The sequence below is a fragment of the Gossypium arboreum genome, chromosome 2, assembly GCF_025698485.1.
Source record: "Gossypium arboreum isolate Shixiya-1 chromosome 2, ASM2569848v2, whole genome shotgun sequence".
Lineage (NCBI taxonomy): Eukaryota > Viridiplantae > Streptophyta > Magnoliopsida > Malvales > Malvaceae > Gossypium > Gossypium arboreum.
The window spans coordinates 114,624,000-114,644,193 of record NC_069071.1 but is presented as its reverse complement, the minus strand read 5'-3'; the positions used below and the strand labels follow the sequence as shown (position 1 = coordinate 114,644,193).

Sequence of the window (20,194 nt, the reverse complement as noted above, 5' to 3'; positions counted from 1 at the left end):
CTGTACTAATAATAATATCAACATGAATCAAGTTAAAGACTATAAAACATGTATGCTTAACAGGTGTAATTTCATTTTCACATCATTTTCCCATTCAATGGAAAAAACCTGAAAATCTCTAGGCTTAATGAGGGGAGAAAGAAAAAGGTGCCTGGATTTCAATTTCACATCAATCTTTTCAATGTTTTCTACCTGCTACACAATTTCATCAGCCAACACTTTGAATTTTATTTGGATTTCCATTATTTTCAAAACTAGGAGGACTAGTTTTGGGTTTTGTTAAAGGTCCATTAGGCCATCAACACCTATATAATATTCTTCAAAAATAGGTAGGAAATTGTATTCATACATTGTGATTGTAGTAGAATCAGATCCATCAGTTATAATCAGAAGAATTGATATAAAATTGTTGTACCCATGGAAGTTAAGTGAAATAATAAAGGATTTTTTTACTTTAATCGGTAGTCAAGAGTTTGATATTTATTTTGTGTATAAAATAATTTTAAAATTGTAATCAACATCTACCGATCCTAAAAAAATTAGATATTAATCTCATAAAATTTATAATTCAATTATAATCTTTTAAAATAATTTCTAATTCCGTCCCATATAAATCCAATAAATAACATGTGGGATCCATTTAGATGTTTGAAGATAATGGTTATTTTAGAGTTAAATGCTTATGTCTCCTACAGCTTGACTATTCCCCTCACAAACCCCAATTATTTTCTTAGCTGTTAAATGGTACCCCACACCCCACAAATGGACCCATTGCTCAAATATGAACTTGTTCACTTAGGTGCATATCATCACCTTATGAACATATTATTTGATAATTTTTTATGTTAATTTACCTACATTTAGAGGGGCAAATTATGATGTATATAGTACATTAAGAGGGGCAAATTATGATGTATATAGTTCTCATAGATTGTCAATTCGAGCATTAATGGCTCCTTTGGATGACATAAAATGAATCGAATGAGGTAGCTTGGGGTGTGTATTTAGTCATTTGGAGCTATCCAAGACAAACATTCAACATTGGAGCCTCCCTTCCATGATTATAAAAATAAATAATATAATTTTATTTAGTTGGATATGAAAAATAATTAAAATTAAAAATAAATTAATCTAAAATAAGAGATACAAACAAATAATTTGAAATGATTCAAATGCGAGTGTCGAACCCTAAATTTTAAATAATCTAATTTTGAAATAACATGATTCGAAAAACTTGAGTAGCAAACACAAATAACCCAAATTTAAAATAGTCTAAATTCGAAACGACTTGAACTTAAAATGAATCCCAAACCTTAAATTAAAAATGATTTGAACTCGAAATAATTCAAAATCAATCCAACCCATTCAACAATACCCCATCCTTATCCCTTCATGTTTGTCCATGTGAATCATTGTCTTCTAACATTTCTTGCTTAATATCTTTGTTAAAACTGCTAATAACCTGAAATTATCAAAGCCCCAAGATGTAAACTTCAAACCATCTCTCCTCTTATATCCCATCCTTGCTCATCCCTCCATGTTTTTCCATGTGAATTATTCTCTTCTTCTAACATTTCTAATATCTTTGTTACAATTATTACTATAACTTTGTCTACTTGACAAATGAAAATTATAACTTAGTGTGACTTTAAATGAGTGATTACTGTAGTGCGGTAAAATCTTTTATCTTATAATTATAGTAATTAATTTTACTGTAACCACTATTTTTAACTTTTATCAGCGATAAACACATGGTTTATCTAAAATCATAATTAAATAAATAAGAAACCTATTATCTCTTGTGCCTATTTTAGAATTGTTTTTAGCTTGGAATCTTTTGATATATTTGGAGACCCTTTGATGGAATCCAATCAAACTGATTATCAAATGATTATTTTTTTCCAATTCGATTTGTCCTTTCAGATTATAGGCACCATTGAATTTGTGGGCATCTTTTTGACTAAGAGGATTCCTCTATCCCCATTATTATTTGAGTACAAAAGAGGGTTTTTTTTTTTTTTTTTCCACACTTGTAAGTAAATGACTTATTATGGGCTCCACAAAGCTATAAAAAAGAAAAGCTCATGAGACACATGAGCCAATTTGCAGGTGATTGACAGGTTTAATTCTGGTTTTAGTCCCTTGATTATACAGAAAATAAATTTAATCCTTTATGCTCTAATTTAATTCTTTATACAAAATTAGTGACATGGGTTTTCGTTTTAGAAAAAAAATAGTCTTGAAACATTCTAAGAACATTTAATTTATTATATATTGAACATAGTTGATCTGATTTCCATGTAGTCTCATGTGATTGAATAATCGTAAAAGAAAATTATAAATCCTTACTTTTGGAGGTATTTTTATGTTTATTTTAAAGTTTAAGTTTAATATTGTCCTTATCAAAAATTTCATCCGAAAATTCAAGACTACATATACCATATCACTAACTTAACACTAATTAATTGCCCTCAAAATCTAAAACCAGGCCTTCATGGGCCTAATAGGGGGCTAGCATAGTCTCGCAGCCACTATTGGGTGTAGGGGACATATATATATGATCTAATTATGTCTGAGCCCCTATATTTTTCACTTATTTAAAATTTAGTTTATTTACTTTTAATCTAAAAACTTTAGTCTCTTTTCTCTTTTGATTTAATAATTGAAGTCTAATTAATAACACCATAATAAAAGTTTCATTACATTAGATTGTTCGACATTTTTAAAATAATGTTGAAGAAACTTACAATCTCAAATTCAAAATAAAAAGTCTTACAATCCCATACTCAGTGGCAAGCCCCCCACAAAGTGGTGGAATTGTTTAAGAGCCCCTTTGGGTATTATAAGAATATAATTTAATACAGTGATAAAATTTCATTTTAACCCCTAAACATTTATAATTTACTTTTAACCCTTCCAAAAAAAATTCTAATTCCACCCCTACTCATACTTAAACATTTTTATTTGCTTATTTCGCCTTCTGTGCATATAATATTAGTGTGACTAAATTTTATTTATTTTAAAATACTCATATAAAGGATTTAAAGAGTGTCTTCTTCTTCCCTCCACTTTACACGTGAAAACCTCTCTACCTTTGCTTTGTCTTTTTGCCCTGCTTTCAGCTCTTTTCTGACCCACTTTCTAAAGTTGTTATATTCAGCATGGGACATTGAATGGTGCTTTATCTTTCTTTTATTTGTCTTTGGCATTTCTTATTCATTTTAGTCCCCCCTTTCCACAACTTTTTCATATCCAAACACTTCATTTAGATATAGGGTTTAGGGTTAGGGTTCCTTGGAACAACTTTTTCATATCCAAACACTTCATTTAGATATAGAGTTTAGGGTTAGGGTTGCTTGGAACAAAGCTAAAGGTTTTTTTTTTTTTTTTACCTTTGCTATAACAACAAATAAGTGGCATTCATGACCAACTCCTAGTAGGTCAAGGATTCTTGTGATGCCCTTTTAAGTAAAAGGTTTAGGGTTAGAGTTTTGACTCTATTTAGAAATTTAAATTAATATCACAAATTTTATCGAGACTTATCATGGTTATTAGAAATTATAGATATTCAAATAATCAGTCTAGTTAATTTGGTTCATTAACCTTTACTTAAACGAATTAATCAAAAATCAAAATTTTTAAAAAATCTCTTCCGATCATCAATTGAAGTATAATCAACAACCAACCAATTAAACAAAAAAATTCATTTTGATCGGTAAATTAGAGTTTAATTTTAATTAAACCGGTAATTCAATTGGTTAACTTCAACCAAATAGAATTAATCAAAAACCGAAATTAAAAAAAAATTGCAATAAAATATAATTAGAGTTGTCTATGGGCTAAGCCAATTTTGGGTAGGGTCAAGTAAAAAATATAGGCTTGTTTTGTCGATAAATGAGTCTAAAATTTTGTCCAAGCCTAGCTCGTCCTGCATGTATTAAAATTTTTATATAAAAATTTAAAAATATAATATATCAAATACACTAAAACATTAAAATAAATGTTTCCTAACAAATGAAAAAATCCTTAAATAACACTAAGATAATTAATTGCAACTTAGCAAGCAAATACCTCTAAAATAGTAGCAAAATTAATAATAAAATAAGAGTTATACAATATCTAAATAATAACAACAAAATAGTAGTAATATAATAGCAAAATGATAAAACAATGAAAAAACAGTAAAAAAATAACAATTTTTTTTTAAATTTGGGTTGAGCCTAGGTCGAAAAAGCTTACCCGCGATCTTATTTTTTTTGTCCAAACTCATTTTTCGAGTCTATATTTTTATCTAAACTCTCTCACTTTTAATTCAACTATGGACAAATCTAAATATAATTAATGATAAACAATCAATTAACCAAAAAATGCAATTCAATTATTAAATTAAATTTAAATTGAAAATTTGAACACCCTACCAAATATAAAAGAGTCTTCCACCAAAAACGAATAAGTGGGATTCATGACCTACAAAACACTAGGAATTGCTACAGGTGCAAATGAACCAGTTTGGTAGATATCTCCTCAAACATTTGAAGGGAAAATGCATAGAAAAAAATGAAAAGAATATCTATGGCAAAGTCTTTTTCAAGTTTCGAGTTAATGGGGTTTTTTTTTTTTTCTTTTTTGTATAAGAATGATAACAACTTCATGTTTAAAGTGAATTTCTTCTTTAGTTTCCACTATCATTTGCCTCCCTTTGCACGAATGGATTGGCTAGTTTGTGGCAGACATGAAAGAACCTCACATTAAAGACTTGCATATTGAAGATTTTGGATTTGTAAAAGGAGATTCTTGGCAAAGTCAATGGATTCCCCATAGTAGGCTTAGGGCTTAGAGTTTTGTTACGTATTTTTTACTGCAAATAAGGATGTTATTTATAAAAGAGTTGATGAATGTGAAATGGTTTTATGGATTTTCAATGATTGTAGGTAAGAAAATGATTTTTTGAATTGAAGTAAGTGCTATCTTTAAAGGCTTGCTCATATCATGGGAGAAAGGGTTAGAACTAGAATGTGATAATGTATTTTTAATGGAGTATCCACTAGAGGGTGGCGTTGCTAATAGTAGTCTGGTTAAATTATGATTAATCAGTACCTTGTTCAAACAAGATTGGAAGATTAGGATTCGTCATATATCAAGAGCTCAGAATGTGGTTGCTAATCGAATGGCCAAGTGCGTGAATAGAAGTCCCTTGATTTTGATGTTGTTTGAGGAACCCCGTCTTTAGTACAAGGAGTTTTTCTTTTTGATAGTGATGCCTTTACACAGGTTTGATTCAATTTTGATGTAATCGCTAAATGCTGTTTTTTTTCTACCAAAAAACGTGGATAATTGATCAACAAATGTCCGATGCAATGATAAAGTACATTGTACTTTCAATGAAAAAATTGGAATTTGAATTAAAATATAATATTATTGAGAGGACAGGTACGAGCCCTGAAAATAATTACTCTATGAGCTATAAAACAAACATGAATTATACTTCGATTTCAACGGGAAAAAAAACTACAAGCAAACTGCAAAAGTAATATTGGATTCTAACTTAGGCCAGGCCTGTTTTTGAACTAAGTGATAAAAATGGCTTTGTTTCTGAGATGGGCCTTAAATGTGCCAACATTTATGGGGCTTGGAGCATTAATAAGACCATTTAAAACAACTGTCCTAAATGAAAAAGGCTCTTAAGAATTTTTTGGTAAAAGTATTATTGAGAACCTCGTACTAAGAGTCAGATTATATTTTGTACCATTTATTTAAAAAATAGGTAAATTAACTCTTGTACATCAGATTAAAGAGTAAGTCCTATTAAAAATTTCATCATTTTCTATTGTTAAAAATATGTTCATACATATCAAAATAAGGTACACGTGGCACATTATGTATAACTTGTTTAACTATTATGTTAGAAACACTAGTTTTCAATAGTAAAATAAATGAAATTTTTCATAAAAATTATCAGTTTATTCTTTGATCAAAATACAATCTAACTTTTACTATAGAATACTTTTCCCAAATTTATTTGATCCTTTTATATAGTTACATGCATCTTCGATAATCCTATCAGTGATATGCGTTTATAATTTTCAGATTAGCTTCGATTCAATTTTAAATTCATGTATTTTTTTATTGGAATCTTATGTAGACTTAGAGCACTTCTCCTTTGGATCAAGCCATAAATAAAATGATTTAATTGGGGTTTCATCCCAATGCTAGACTCAACTTGGAAACTAATTTTTATATTTTAATTTAACATGATTTAATCTCTTATCATCAATATAATGTTATGCTTTAGTCCAAAGCATTAATACCATCAACAAATTTCTTTATTCAACTGATGTGTGAGGGTCTGAAAAGACAAATTTGAGATGGAGATGATGCATATATTCATAAGAGCAAGCTTTGACAAGAAACAATGACGTAACATAAAGTAATCTCTATAGGGCTGTTGTTCTTTTAAACCCCTCTTCGTTTTACACAGTAAATTGTTTATTGTTTTAGGGTTTAACTTAAGGAGAATAGTACAGGTGAAGAGAAAGTAAGAAGAGAAAGTTTAAATAAAATATAGAAATTTCTTACTCACATGATAATCTTTGACATCTCTTGAAAAAATTTCAGATGGAGTTTGAAGAGGAAGAAAAATAATTTTATATATTACTGAAACTGTTGAATAGCTATTCATTAAAGAAGATACTGAGTTGTTATTTATTGTTTTTAAAGAATTAGGTTGTAATAATTATTCAATGGAATAGGTTTTACAACCAACCAAAATATCGAATGATTTTGTTGTGTTGAATAAGATAGGAATGACTAAGCCATTCATGTGAACCAAACATGATATAATGGTCTGTTTGCTCATTGCTACTTTGCAAGAGCAATTTGATTTGGTTTAAATGTAAGTGTTAGGTGACTAATCCCTCTGTTGCTGCCAACAAATGATCCTATCAAAGCCTATACCACAGGAAGAGAGGAGGTTGAAAAAACAAGCTTCAAATTTTTAGTTGCCTTAGTTGCCTTTGTTTGTTATTGTTTTCTTTTAATTATATCTAGATTTTCTCTAAAAGAAAATTTCATATATCGAATTGTACTTTGAACTTTGAATTTTTCACGGATTTCATTTGATACTATTTTTCGAGTTTTTATAATAAAAAAATATAATGTAAATTAAACAACGATGCAAATACATAAGTAAATCGATTATATCAATCAAGATAATGTTAGACATAAAGTTAAACATTTCAAAATATAATATATAATTTTCATTAAAATTCATATTAAGAAAGTTCCTTAAAAAAATTAGAGCTACTTATAATTTTAGCAAGTGCGTCGGCACATCGATTGCCTTCGTGATATTTTGATGTTTGTCGGAGCTTTTAAGATATTATTTTATAGTTTGTATTTTTCCTTGTTAGTTGAGCTTTAATTTAATTGACATCATTATTGTAGAAGCGATATAACGAGGACATAGATTTGGCTATACTCAAAAACATATTAGTCTATCAAAACTATAATCTAAACCAACGAAAAATAGAATTTATAGCATAAAAATATAAATAATTATATATAATATTATAAAATTCACAATAGGTAAACCAAAAATTTATCTTTTTGGATGAGTGATGCGTTTACTTCTAGTTAGTGTAAAAACAGCGGTGGTAGTGAGATTAAATACTATAGCGATATTATATGTAAAAACAGCGGTGGTGGTGAGATTAAATACTATAGCGATATTATAGCATGAAACAAAAATAAAGTTAAACGCACCGCACTATAGATAAACACTCATCCAAAGGGGCCATGAATTTTAAGATTTAATAAACTCGATTTAAATAAAATAATTCAGAATAATTTATTAAAGTTATTCAAATTGTTAGATCAAGCTATTTGTATTTGAGTTGAGTTTTAATTTTAAAATTAGAATATCCAAAAATGTAAATAACAAAACCATGTTATTTGTGATATAAGAATTTTCTATTTTTAGTTTAGTGTAATTATCCGTTTAATCCTCTTTATTTTAAAAAATAAGTAAGTTTTAAAAATTCAACCGATCCTAATTATTAAAATTATATAATATAAATAATGAAAAAATTCTAAAGATCGTAAAAGAATTTGATAAAATTTTCAATTTTATGAAAAAATCTTAAAATTATAAAGATTCAAAAGTAATAAACTTACAAAAACTTAAAAATTTTATTATTTAAAAATTAATAAAAAATTTCAAAGCTTCAAAAGGTTAAAAAATTCAAAATAACATAAAAATTATAAATATTTCCCAAAAATTTATTAAAAATATAAAATTTTCTAACAAGTTCTAAAACTTATTCAGATTGTTAATAAAATTTTAATTAAATTTATTAAAACTCTTTTAATTTAATTTAAACAAAATTATTGAATTTAATTTGAATTTCATTTCACTCAAATTAATTCATAAAAATTTTAAATTAAAATTGGAGAACAAAATTATAAAAGTGATTGATCAAAATTTGTCAAATAAAATTAGAGATCTTTCGAAAAAGAAACAAATTAGAGGGATTAATCACATATTTAAACATAATAGAGGGACTAAAACCAAAAGTATGTCTCTTTTAATGTTCTACAGTCCCTTGGTTTCCCGTCCCGCAAGAAAAAAAAATACTCATCAGTCTCTTAAAAGAGCAATACGAAACCAAAAGCAAAGAAGCAAAGTCTCACACTTTGGCAGAGAAAAAACAAAACCAAAAACCTAAAAACCCAAAGTTCATAATGGATGTAATTAAAACCCAGCAAATTTCATCTCGACCCATAGAGAAGGTAATAGTTCATCCTTTGGTTCTTTTAAGTATCGTCGATAACTACAATCGCGTCGCTAAAGACACGCGCAAGCGCGTCGTCGGAGTCCTCCTTGGTTCTTCCTTCAAAGGCACCGTCGATGTCTCCAACAGCTACGCAGGTTTCCCCGATTTATTTTCGTTTTTTTTCACTTTTTTTTATTTTTTTCTGGATTTCATTCTAGATCTGATTTGTTTTGCTTTTGTTCTAGATCTTATTTTTTTCATGATCTTTGATTGAGATGATGTTTGGGTTGAATTGTAATTGTTAATTTATTGGGTTTTTTTAGAGTAATTTTGGGTTTTGGCCTTTAGGGTTTTTTAGCTCAGAATATGTTGGGTTTTGAATTGAAAGCAAATATTGGGTTAATTGACCTAAAGATCCCTCTTTTCTGCTTGAATTTATGGAATTGAAGGCAAATGTTAGGTAAATTGACCTAAGGTTCCTCTTTTTTGGTTGAATTTTTTGGGTAAATTGAAGGCAAATGTTGGGTAAATATGACCTAAAGTTCCCTCTTCTTTGGTTGAATTTATTGAATTGAAGGCAAAGAATGTATGCTATTGAAGATGATGCAATTAAAGAATAATTTCTTAGTATCGTGAGCTTGTGCTAACACGTGATTCACCATTGTTATTTTTATCAATGTTTTTAAGAGTTGAATGTTGAATTTTCAGTGCCTTTCGAGGAAGATGAGAAGGACCCGAGCATATGGTTTCTCGACCACAACTACCATGAATCAATGTTTTCGATGTTCAAGAGGATTAATGGTAATTATGCTACTTTTAGTTCATTTGTTCTTTCTCCTTTCTTGTTTCGGCTGTGAAGAAGTAATTAATGTTCTTTAAATCTGGATTTGTTGTGATAATTGTTTTAGCCAAGGAGCATGTTGTTGGTTGGTATAGTACCGGCCCAAAGTTGCGGGAAAATGACCTAGACATTCATAGATTGTTCCACAAGTAAGATTCTATTAATAGTGGTTTCTCATATGGTTTTTAACTTCAATTTTAAAAGTCCAATCTTTTAACCAAGTGCTTTTGGTGTTGCAGCTATGTCCCGAATCCTGTCTTGGTCATCATCGATGTCCAACCTAAGGAGTTGGGTATCCCTACTAAGGCCTACTATGATGTTGAAGAGGTTAAGGAGGTAAGAACCATTTTGTATGCATCTTTTTTAAATTTGCATGATGGAGAGAGAGAGAGCTCGACTCTTGAGGCGGAATGGCAGTTCTTTTTATATTAAGAAGCTGCAGCCTTTTGTTTGTATTTGTTGGGAATTTGAACTAATATGCCAGTAATGTTGCAGAATGCCACTCAAAAGAGCCAAAAGATTTTCGTTCATGTTCCTTCAGAAATTGCTGCTCATGAAGTTGAAGAGATCGGTATGCCCTTGGATGAAATATTTTTATATTTTCAGAAAGTTACCCTTTTTTTATTTTGTTACCAATATAACTCCATTTTTGCTCACAAACAGGAGTTGAGCACTTGCTAAGGGATGTAAAAGATACAACCATTAGTACACTCGCAACTGAGGTCTTTTTATCTTTCCTTATTTATTTTTTCAATTCCAGTTAGTAATAGAGCTTTTACTTTTATGGAAAATTTTTACAATAGGAGTATATATACCTTGGTTTTAATAACAGGTAACTGGAAAACTCACAGCTTTGAAGGGTTTAGATGCAAGGTTAAAAGAGATACGTTCTTACCTTGACCTTGTTATCGATGAGAAGCTTCCACTGAATCATGAAATACTGTACCATTTACAGGTAAACTAATTTCAGTGGAAGTTGAAAGTGAAAAAGCATTTGAAGTTATTAACTTTAAGTCTTTAATACTTGATTGCATAAATTTCCCTTGAATGGTAAGAGTACCATGGAGGCCTCTGTATTAGAAGTCAGATTGCATTTTGGCTCCTTTACTTAAAAAATAGGAAAATTAGTTCTTTCTATTAAAAATTTCATCCATTTCTACCGTTAAAAATTGGTTCATGTACCTCAAAATGAGGTACTATGTGTAACTATGTGGTTATATAGTCATACCAGTTTTTAACTGTAGAAATGAATAAAAATTTTAATAGAAAAAGATCAGTTTGCTTTTTGCCTAATTTTTTAATAAAGGGGGCAAAATGCAATCTGACTCCTAGTACAGAAGCCTCACGGTACTTTTATCCCCTTGAACTTATCTGTCTACCTGAGTTATCCAGAATATCGACAACAGTTTATAATTTTAAGCCTATTTGGATCGGTTAATGTCTGCCTTACTGTTGTTACTATTTTTCCATGTTTAAACTGCAGGATGTGTTCAACTTGCTGCCAAACCTAAACGTAAATGACCTAATCAAGGCTTTTGCAGGTAATACAAAATTAACCACACGTTTCACAAAAATTCGCTTAACATGCTCATGTTCTTTCAGATTAGATACAGACACGTGTTAACTTTTGAAATTCATTGATCCACATTTTCCTCTATTCTGCAGTAAAAACCAATGATATGATGTTGGTTATATATCTGTCATCTCTCATCCGAAGTGTCATTGCGCTCCATAATTTGATCAATAACAAGGTCAGAGACTTGCTTTCAGTTTCTCTGATATTTAAACCATGCTGAAACTTATAGACTGTTCTGACCAGCAATTTTGGGTTTTATCCAGATGTTAAACAAAGAACATGAGAAGGCTGAAGATGCTAAGCCAACAACTGTCCAGGCTACGAGTTGAATCGGAACATAAAGTCCTAATCATGTCAAAAACTTGAGCATAGGGTGCTATTAACTTCCATAGGATCCTCTATTCTTGAGATTTTGTATTCTTCATAGCTCAATCAGAAGATATCAGTAGGCTTCAAAAATTTGAGAGTTTTTCTCTTTGTTTTCCATACACTATAGACTGTATTAATGAAGTGCATCTCCATTAAGCATCATGTATGCTGAATTAATCATTTGAGTGTTGGATACTGCTTTTACAGCTATGTGTTTTCTTGTGGTTTGCTATGAAAAAGCCTTTATTTGCATTTTTCTTTATTCTATTGGTGAAATAGATCCTGTAATTTATGGCATTCAAGAATTTAGATTGAAATTGCAACTTCCTCAATGCGCATTAATAAACATTCAAACAATGTGTTAAAATATGTAGGTTAAGCTTTGCTATTGCGATTTAACTTAATCAAATTTAGTTTATATTCTTCAATTGAATCACTTTAAACTTTCAATTGAATCACTTTAAGAGTTTAAGAGTTCATCTAATTTACATTAGATGCTAATTTACATTAGATGACAAAGCTTGTGGGTAACACAAGGCTAAAAGGTAGGGTGAGCATTCGGTCAAAGTCTCTAAAACCGAACCAAATTTATTGTCAAAACTGAATAAACTGAACCAAGATTTTTCGGTTAGCTAATAAGTTGTAAATGCTCCATTTAAATGGGAGAAAAACAATGGCCTCAAAATTTCATTCTCTTAGCTGGACCTTGATCAATGATGGGATCAACAGCAGAAGGTTGAGGCTCTGCTATTTGCTGGTTCTCGGGATCTTTCTCTACTTCTGCTGTTGAAGGCGGAACAAAGCCATCGGGAAACGGGGGTGGCAGAGGCGCTGGTGGTAACTGCAAATTGTAATGCAGGTTTTTAAAATCATGAACAAAATAGATTCTATACAAACAGAGAAGTGGACAACAAAGCAATAAAATCCGAAATGAAAAATGTTAGTCCCTCGTATTACCGATCTTATACCATCGTAAAAATTAAGATCGAAATAAGAACATAGGCAAAGATTTTGCGTTATGTAGGTTACCTTTCGCTGCAAGGAAGCAAGAATATGATCCACACGTTTAACTTCCTTGAAGTCGATTGCCTCTTTACCGCCCTTTGGTTCAACAGTTTCGCTTTCGTTTTCGGTGTCAACTGCACCAGAAATTCAATTCAAACAACGTAAAAAGCCACCAATGAATGATGTGAGAGTAAAAGTCCCATGGAGGCCCTTGTACTAAGAGATCAGTTTGTTCTTTGATCTAATGTACCAAGATTAATTACTCCATGTTTTGAGTAAAAGGAGCAAAATGCAATCTGATTTCTGGTACAGGGGCTTCCATGGTACTTTTACCATGATACAAGGCACAAAATAAGATGACCAATTGCTATAAATGAACAGGAATCCGTGCCGACAGAGTTGAAACAGGCAATGGTATTATTAAAGGTTTAAAGCAAAAGGGAAAGACCAAAAGAATCTGATTGCTCCTATATTGCATGATTATGACCATTTTCGAGAATTACGATCATGATCAATGAAAGTATTTACCATATCCGATTTTCTCCAGTTTTGATGCAGCAGTCGTAAAAGCTTTCAATATATAATAGAGAGCACGTCCCTGTCAAATGGATAAATTATTAATAACCAACAGATGATACATGCATATAAATATGGCGAATGACCAAGACATCCGAATGGGAAACTGGTTTTGGTAACATTTCAACGAAAAGAAAACCGTTACCAGACTGAAACCAGCATCGTTTTGTTATACAGGTATGAAACACAAAAGGAAAAACAATATGATGAAACTTACAACTCGAGCTGCAAAGACATTGCAAAGCTGCGGTGCTTGATATATCGAACCATCCAAAATATAATATGCTAGCATCGGCGTGACTTTCTCCGCACTGTCCCTCTTTTGTTTACGAATAACAAAGAGATGTGGTTCCATAACTTCACTAAGCATATACTCCATCCCAGTCATTTTCCTATATTAAATTTAAAAAGGAAAAAAAAAAAAAAAAAACCCTCGTTACTAATCTTATAAGCACCTTTCCGCTGGGATGTAAAATATATCTCTTCTCACCATCCCCATAGTGTATGAGACAAATATATGCATTTCGATTAGGGTAGTATTCTATGGTTACGATTCTACCATATATGTCTTTTTCATTTCGTCAAAAATCAATTTTACGGTATAGACGCTTATGACCTCCCCTTCTATGCCTTGCGGTAATGATTTCTCTAGCATTACGACCTTTACCACAAAGATGCTGTTCATAGATCAAATTATTTCGTGGATTGAATTTCACTTGACTGTCTATGGCTCCATTGCGTGTGCCGCGTAGAAGTTTTATATAAATGTATCACCTAAATCTTTTAAACTACAATTCTATGCTATAATTGATGAAATAATCAGCAAAATTTCCAATCAAATGAAATACTTTTAATTAAACTGCAAAATCAAGTTAACTATTTGGTAGCTACCCCAACCCTTAATAATTTTTTAGGTTAAATTTTGCTAATAGTCCCTGTACTTTACGAAAGTTGTGGATTTAGTCCTTGTATTTTAATTTGATCAATTTTAATCACTGTAAATTTTTAAATTGGTCAATTTTAGTCCCTATACTTCTTGAATTTTAAACTTTTAGTCCCAAAACAGTAGCAGTTGAATTCATTTGGTTAAATTCAATTATTAGTCTTATACTATGGGTGAAATTGTAGGTTTAATTCATATTCTCCAATTAGATCATTTTAAGTCCCTATAATTGGATTTTTAGTGGAAATAACAAGCTGCGATGACATTACACATGATAGTATGCTGCCACCTTAGATTTTGGAAATTGCAGTTATCTTTGGCGATGGTTGAAATTTTATATTTTGAAAAGTATAAAGATTAAAAATGACCAAATTAAAGTATAAAGACTAAATCTACAACTTTTGTAAAGTATGGGGACTAACAACAGAATTTAACTTTGTTTTAAAGCTTTGACTCTTTGGCATACCCAAATCACTATTTCTTCAACACTCAAACTAGGTTTCATAAATTTAACAATTTTCAATTCCAAAAAACAAACTAAAAGATATCTAATTTTGCAGCATGCCAAAGAGCATTAATTGAAAGGGGAAGAAAACCCAGACTTACGAAAGTTGAGAGAGATCAAGAGGGTGAATGGATCGCATCCTAAGCTGCTCATTGTTGCAGGTCCAATCATACAATGGAGATAGGGCAAAGTAATCGAAAACCAGGTTTCGATCAAGCGGGTACGTGTTTAGCCATAATTGGTCTCTGAAACATATACCTGTCATGTCCGTTCCGGGAGGTTGCATCGGAGGTGGTGGTGGTGCTTCAAAGTTTCCCCCTGCCGCCCCCGGTGGCGTCGCCATTTTGGGGCTATGTTTTTGGGTATGTTCTTGTCGTAGTTTGGACCTTTTTCCTTTTCGTTCAAATTGGTGTGTTTTTAGCCCTTTAGCTCAGCTTAGCTATTATTCAATTTTAATCTCTCTTTTAAGTATATAAGTGTTTAATTATTCAATAATTATATTTCTTTCTAATTAAACTTGAATAACTTGTAACTCAACCCTTTTAAGGGGGAATGCAAGGCCCCAAGTAAAAAGTTGCATTTCAGTCCCTTAAAATTATTAAATTATAAATTTATGTATAATAAAATTACATTTTAACCCTCAAATGATGAAATTTAAAAATTTATGATTCAATTTTGGTTCCACCTAAAACATTCAAATTCGCCCCTGCTCCCTAGTAAAATGAGATATTATCAATTTTAACCCCTCTCAATTATCAATTATTCAATTCAAGCCCTTTTATAAACAAAAACTTTGCTTTTAGTCTCGTCAAAAGTTTATAATTTTATTTCAACCCCAATATAAAATTTCTAATTTCACCGATAAATAATTTTAAAATAAATATAATTATTATACATTTCATAATGATATCTTGTGATTCATTATCGTTGAATGAATTTAGACACTTTTAGTGCATCAAATATTTCATGCCGTCTTTATTCCAGTTTGCAAATAATGATAAGTACTTTTTATGATTTTTTTTATGGTCTTTCTCTAACTCATAAATAGGAGGATAATGCGCTTCAATGTACTCGAACCCACGTCCTCTTATATTGACAATAATGCCCATACAACTCGAGCTAAAACTCAATAATATTTTAAAAAGCTAAAAAAGAAAACGTCTTAATTCAAAATTTAACTTTTGTATATATCCATTTATAAACCTTTTCCCCTAAATCCCCACCAAATTGTCCCCGTGAAATTAGGCAATCCATTTGGTTCGATTGCTTTCGGCATCTATTTTTTAAAGGTCAAATTATGGTTTTAGTCCCTATACTATATTAAATTTGAAATTTTAGTACTTAAACTTTAATTTGACATCATTTAATCATCTTACTATTATTACTATTATACCATCATTTGGCTGATGTGAAATTAAAAAAAAAATGTTTTCCAAATGAAAAATTAATGGAAAGCTGGGAATTTGGAGTTTAGTGATTTTTAAAAAAAAAATTCAAATCAAAATACAAGGACTAAATTCGAAGTTAAGTATAGTACAAGGATGAAAACAATAATATTGGAAATCAAAATAATCAATGAATCATATAGACTACCCCTATTGTTTTCCGTTTCATTTACAATTTTTTTTGTTCTAGTTCCACAATCTCTAGCAAGAACATGTGGAAACTGAGTTCGATCTTGACAAAGACGAAGAAGAATTCAAGAACTCGATGCAATCTTCTATAGCTTCAGCACGATGGGAGTCGATAGATTCGGCCAATGACCGTGACCTGGGAAGATTTGAAGAAGAAACCTTACGCATAGACTTCCTTCTAATCGACACCAACCGTAAAGCCCTCACGACTTTATCTCCAAGACGCCTCAACAATCTTGCCGGTGAAAAGGATCTTTTAACAAGCCTTAACGTAAACATCGCGACAACGGCAACCCTTCTTCTTTTACCTCTTCTTTTGCCACTTCCCCCATGTTTTAGTAACATCTTTGGGCTCTCATCATCATCGGGACTGGAAATCACTTGCTTGATTGTCGTTCTTCTCAACATTCTGGAGTACTTGAGAAACAAGATTTAAGGGAAGTTCATAGAAAAGGTTACCAACGAAGAAGAAACACTTGATAAGGTTTTTAGGGGTATTTTATTGAGGAATTAGGGGCTATTTATTCAATTGTTAAAGAATTAAATTGTAAATTAACTGTAAAGCATATTCATTGTCAAAGATGTTGACTACAGGCCCTAAATTTTTAAACACGGTGGGCTAACTTTTTCCACAAAGCAACAATCGTCACATGCAATGGTATGTATACGTGCATGGAACATGCACCAAGCGTATTTGAATGTAAAATTGCCTATTCATTGATGCCAAAGCTAGAATTTCTCAATTGCCCCGGTAGGGTCAAAGTTAATTTGGATTTTAAAATTTTAAAATTATTTTGAATTTCATTAAAATTTTCAGGTAAGATTTTTGGGATTTTTTTTCATTCCATCTATATATTCCAATTTTGGTCACTTAAAGTTATGCTTATTTGCAGTTGGCCATTAAAATTTGAGGGGGCAAATTAAAATTTATGATCAATTTTTTTTGGGTTCAATTTATTTTGGATTTTTTTTTCATTCTAGCTTTATACTCAAGTTCAGGTTCTTTCAAGTTACGATCATTTAAAGTTTTAGGTCATTTTGAATTTGAATATTTCCAAATTCATGTTCATATTTGAATTGGGTGAGAATATGTCCAAAACTTTTTATCAACAAATAAGGTATAAATCCGGGTTAATCAAAATCAAGGAATCACATTGTTTATCATAATTAATTCATAATTCACTGATTCTAATTTCAAGATCATCTAACTTGAGATCATATTCATATAAAGATTATCTCATAACAATCGATATTAAACTCAAAATTATCAATACCCTACCAATAAATGTATCATTTTTGTTCTGATATCGGTACAAATATTAAAAGTAGGTATTAAACAAAAAAAAGCAAAAAAACAAGCTTAGGTAAAAGTGGGACTACTTATTTGATGTGAGGTGCAGTATTAGGTTAGGTTAGGTGCATATATGTACAAGAATTTGAATAGAAAAGGTAAAGCAATGAGGGAAAAAAATGAAAAGAGGATGATTTGAAGGGCAGATTGGTCAAAAAGTTAATTAAAGTGTTAATTAGCAGCAACTAAGCGAAGGGAACATAAGGAGACAAGCACTTGATTCTCTTCTTATCAGCGTTGCTTTTGAGGTACCTTTTTTTTCTTCTTTTTTTTTTGCTATTAGGTCCCTACTTTTTATTTCTCTTTTGTTAGCCATATCTTGATTTCGTTATGAGAAATATAGAATTTGTTAAGAGGATGGCCTACTTCTTTGAAAACATATAGGAAAAAGAGAGGGAATATGTTTGAATATTGATATGGGGTATAGCAATATTTAGTCCTTAAATTTGGTATTTTTTTTTAATTTGGTCGACATTAGTCTTGCAATTTGGTAATTTTTTTTAATTTGGTCCTTGAATTTGGATTCCATTAAGACACGATGATATGACACTCTCAAATTGTGTCACATCAATTTAAAAAATATTATATAAATTATTAAAAACTATAAAGAAGTTATAAAAAATTCAATTTTTTTAAAACTTTTCAAGTGATGACATGGTACAATATTAAAATATCACGTCATCCTCCCTTATCGATATATAAGTTTAGGGATCAAATTAAGAAAAAGTTGTCAAGTTTCTAGACTAACGTAGACCATAAAAAGTTTAATAATTAAAGTTAAAAATATTGTCAAGTTTAGGGACTAAATGTTAATTTATCTCTATTGATATCTATGGGAGTGTGAGCCTTGGTGGCTTGGTGTGAATATAAGGCAACCACTTTTTAGGTTAATTCATAAGAGGCTCTTAAAGTATGATTGTAATTTTAATTTGATCCTAAACTTTAATCTCAAAGTATCAACAATGTATCAACAGGGGTGGAGGGAAGGGACAGGCATTGCCTTGGCCCCGTGAAAATGGAAAATTCTCTATATAGTCCTTTAAATTGTAAGAAATCACAAGTAAGTACAATGAGAAAATTGCATTTTAGCCTCCCAAATATTTTATTAACTTCTAATCCCAAAAATATTTTCTGACGTTGTCCTTACATATCAATCAAGTTCTTCTATTAGCTTAATGTCAACTTGGCGTTATATGTCGACTCGATTTGACGTGTAGTGTATTTAAAACGTGTGTATACAGTATACCTATCGCATGAAGAATAATTTGAATCTGACGTGTTAAAGAAACAAAGAGTTCCATTAAAATTAGAAGAGAGATTTTTTAACACATCAAATCGAACCTATCCATAACTAAGCTAACATTTAATCTACATGCTTTAAATATACTTCTCATCACATTCGAGCTAATATTTAATGTCTAAGCTAATAGCTAGGCTGACGTAAGAATTTAATTAATACGATACTAATGTTTCAAAAAGTCAAAACGCTTTGAACTTTGGGACTAATTTAAAATATGAAACATAGTTTAGGAACGTATAGTTGAACTAACCCCATTTTTTCTCCTTGGATTTTGCTGTCCTATGGGACGAATTTTTTAATTGGACCAATATTTGGTCAAAACAATCAAGAAAAAGAAAGCTTTCGAATGACAAAGCAAAATGAATAGAAAAGTAGACAAAAGGGAGACCCACCCTAAGGACTTATTTGCTTAATGATGGAGCTTTAAGATAAGCTTTAGGAAAGCTTTGGAAATCATGGTCGGTGGTGCCGCATTGGTCAGTATATACCGTTTTAGTCTTAATCAATATCAACCAATAAAAATTTCATTCACATCAAAATTTTGGTATGTTTCAATGTGTTTTTAGTTTATACCCATATTTATTGATTCATACCAATCGGTTCAAGATAGTTACTATATTGTAAATAAATTTTTATTCGATGTCTGGTTTAATACATGAATTTTATTTTGATACAATTAGACATGTAAATAAAAATAATATATACATCTATATAATTGAGATTAGAGTTGTCCACGGGCTGGGTCACCTGATCATGCTCGAAGGCTCGCTTGAAAATTTGGAGGTTTGGAGAAAAATATAGGCCCGAAATATAGACTTGGACAAAAAACGAGGCCCGCTTTCTAAACAGGGTAAGGCCTCGGGTAAGCTTTTTTTGGCCTGGGCTTAGCCCGAATACCTTAACAAAGTATTAGTACCTTTTACAAAAATATCGATATCCTGCCTGATATCAATACCGTTTTAATGTTAGATATTTTGAAAATTAAAGAAAAATTTTTCGAGTATCAATATTTCGTAGCAAGTATTAGTACATTCCCTATTGTATCAATGCTATAGGCTTTAATATGGGTCGAGTCAGTCCAGGTCCGAATTTAACATATATAATTTAGGTCAGACTTGAACAAAAATTTAAACCCATTTTCAAGTCAGACCGGACTCGAGCCTACATGTTTTTTAAGATCTGTCCCGAATTAACCCATTGTCAACTCTAATTGAGACAATTAGAGCAACATTTTCAAAGAAGTAGTTTGAGTTGAAATCAAGCTGTATTAGATTTAGAAAATTTTTAGTTTTGTCTTAATTTATTTGGACAAAATTTTGGTTA

At 30.8% G+C, this 20,194-nt stretch overlaps 3 protein-coding genes across 4 annotated transcripts; 1 reads left to right on the top strand and 2 right to left on the bottom strand.

The window, feature by feature from the left end:
* The first annotated feature begins 8,597 nt into the window (after positions 1-8,597).
* Positions 8,598-11,819, top strand: LOC108467164 (26S proteasome non-ATPase regulatory subunit 7 homolog A). Of its 2 annotated transcripts, XM_017767715.2 has the most exons (10): positions 8,598-8,926; positions 9,480-9,572; positions 9,680-9,761; positions 9,852-9,948; positions 10,108-10,183; positions 10,276-10,334; positions 10,445-10,567; positions 11,096-11,153; positions 11,278-11,363; positions 11,452-11,819. In XM_017767715.2, the coding sequence occupies exons 1-10, from the start codon at positions 8,740-8,742 to the stop codon at positions 11,515-11,517; spliced, it is 927 nt and encodes a 308-aa protein (XP_017623204.1). In that variant the 5' UTR covers positions 8,598-8,739; the 3' UTR covers positions 11,518-11,819. The 2 variants fall into 2 exon arrangements, with proteins under 2 accessions (XP_017623204.1, XP_052881190.1); XM_053025230.1 differs by lacking the exon at positions 10,445-10,567.
* Positions 11,820-11,951: 132 nt separating this feature from the next.
* On the bottom strand, positions 11,952-15,064 carry LOC108467165 (mediator of RNA polymerase II transcription subunit 6-like). Its single transcript, XM_017767716.2, has 5 exons — positions 14,688-15,064; positions 13,356-13,530; positions 13,091-13,160; positions 12,587-12,696; positions 11,952-12,398 (listed from the first exon to the last, which is right to left on the bottom strand). Exons 1-5 carry the CDS (start codon positions 14,927-14,929, stop codon positions 12,237-12,239), a joined length of 759 nt encoding a protein of 252 aa, XP_017623205.1. The 5' UTR covers positions 14,930-15,064; the 3' UTR covers positions 11,952-12,236.
* A 999-nt stretch (positions 15,065-16,063) lies between these two features.
* LOC108466862 (josephin-like protein) lies at positions 16,064-16,744 on the bottom strand. The gene has a single exon (XM_017767218.2). It carries the CDS (start codon positions 16,626-16,628, stop codon positions 16,233-16,235), a length of 396 nt encoding a protein of 131 aa, XP_017622707.1. The 5' UTR covers positions 16,629-16,744; the 3' UTR covers positions 16,064-16,232.
* Between the last annotated feature and the right edge of the window lie 3,450 nt (positions 16,745-20,194).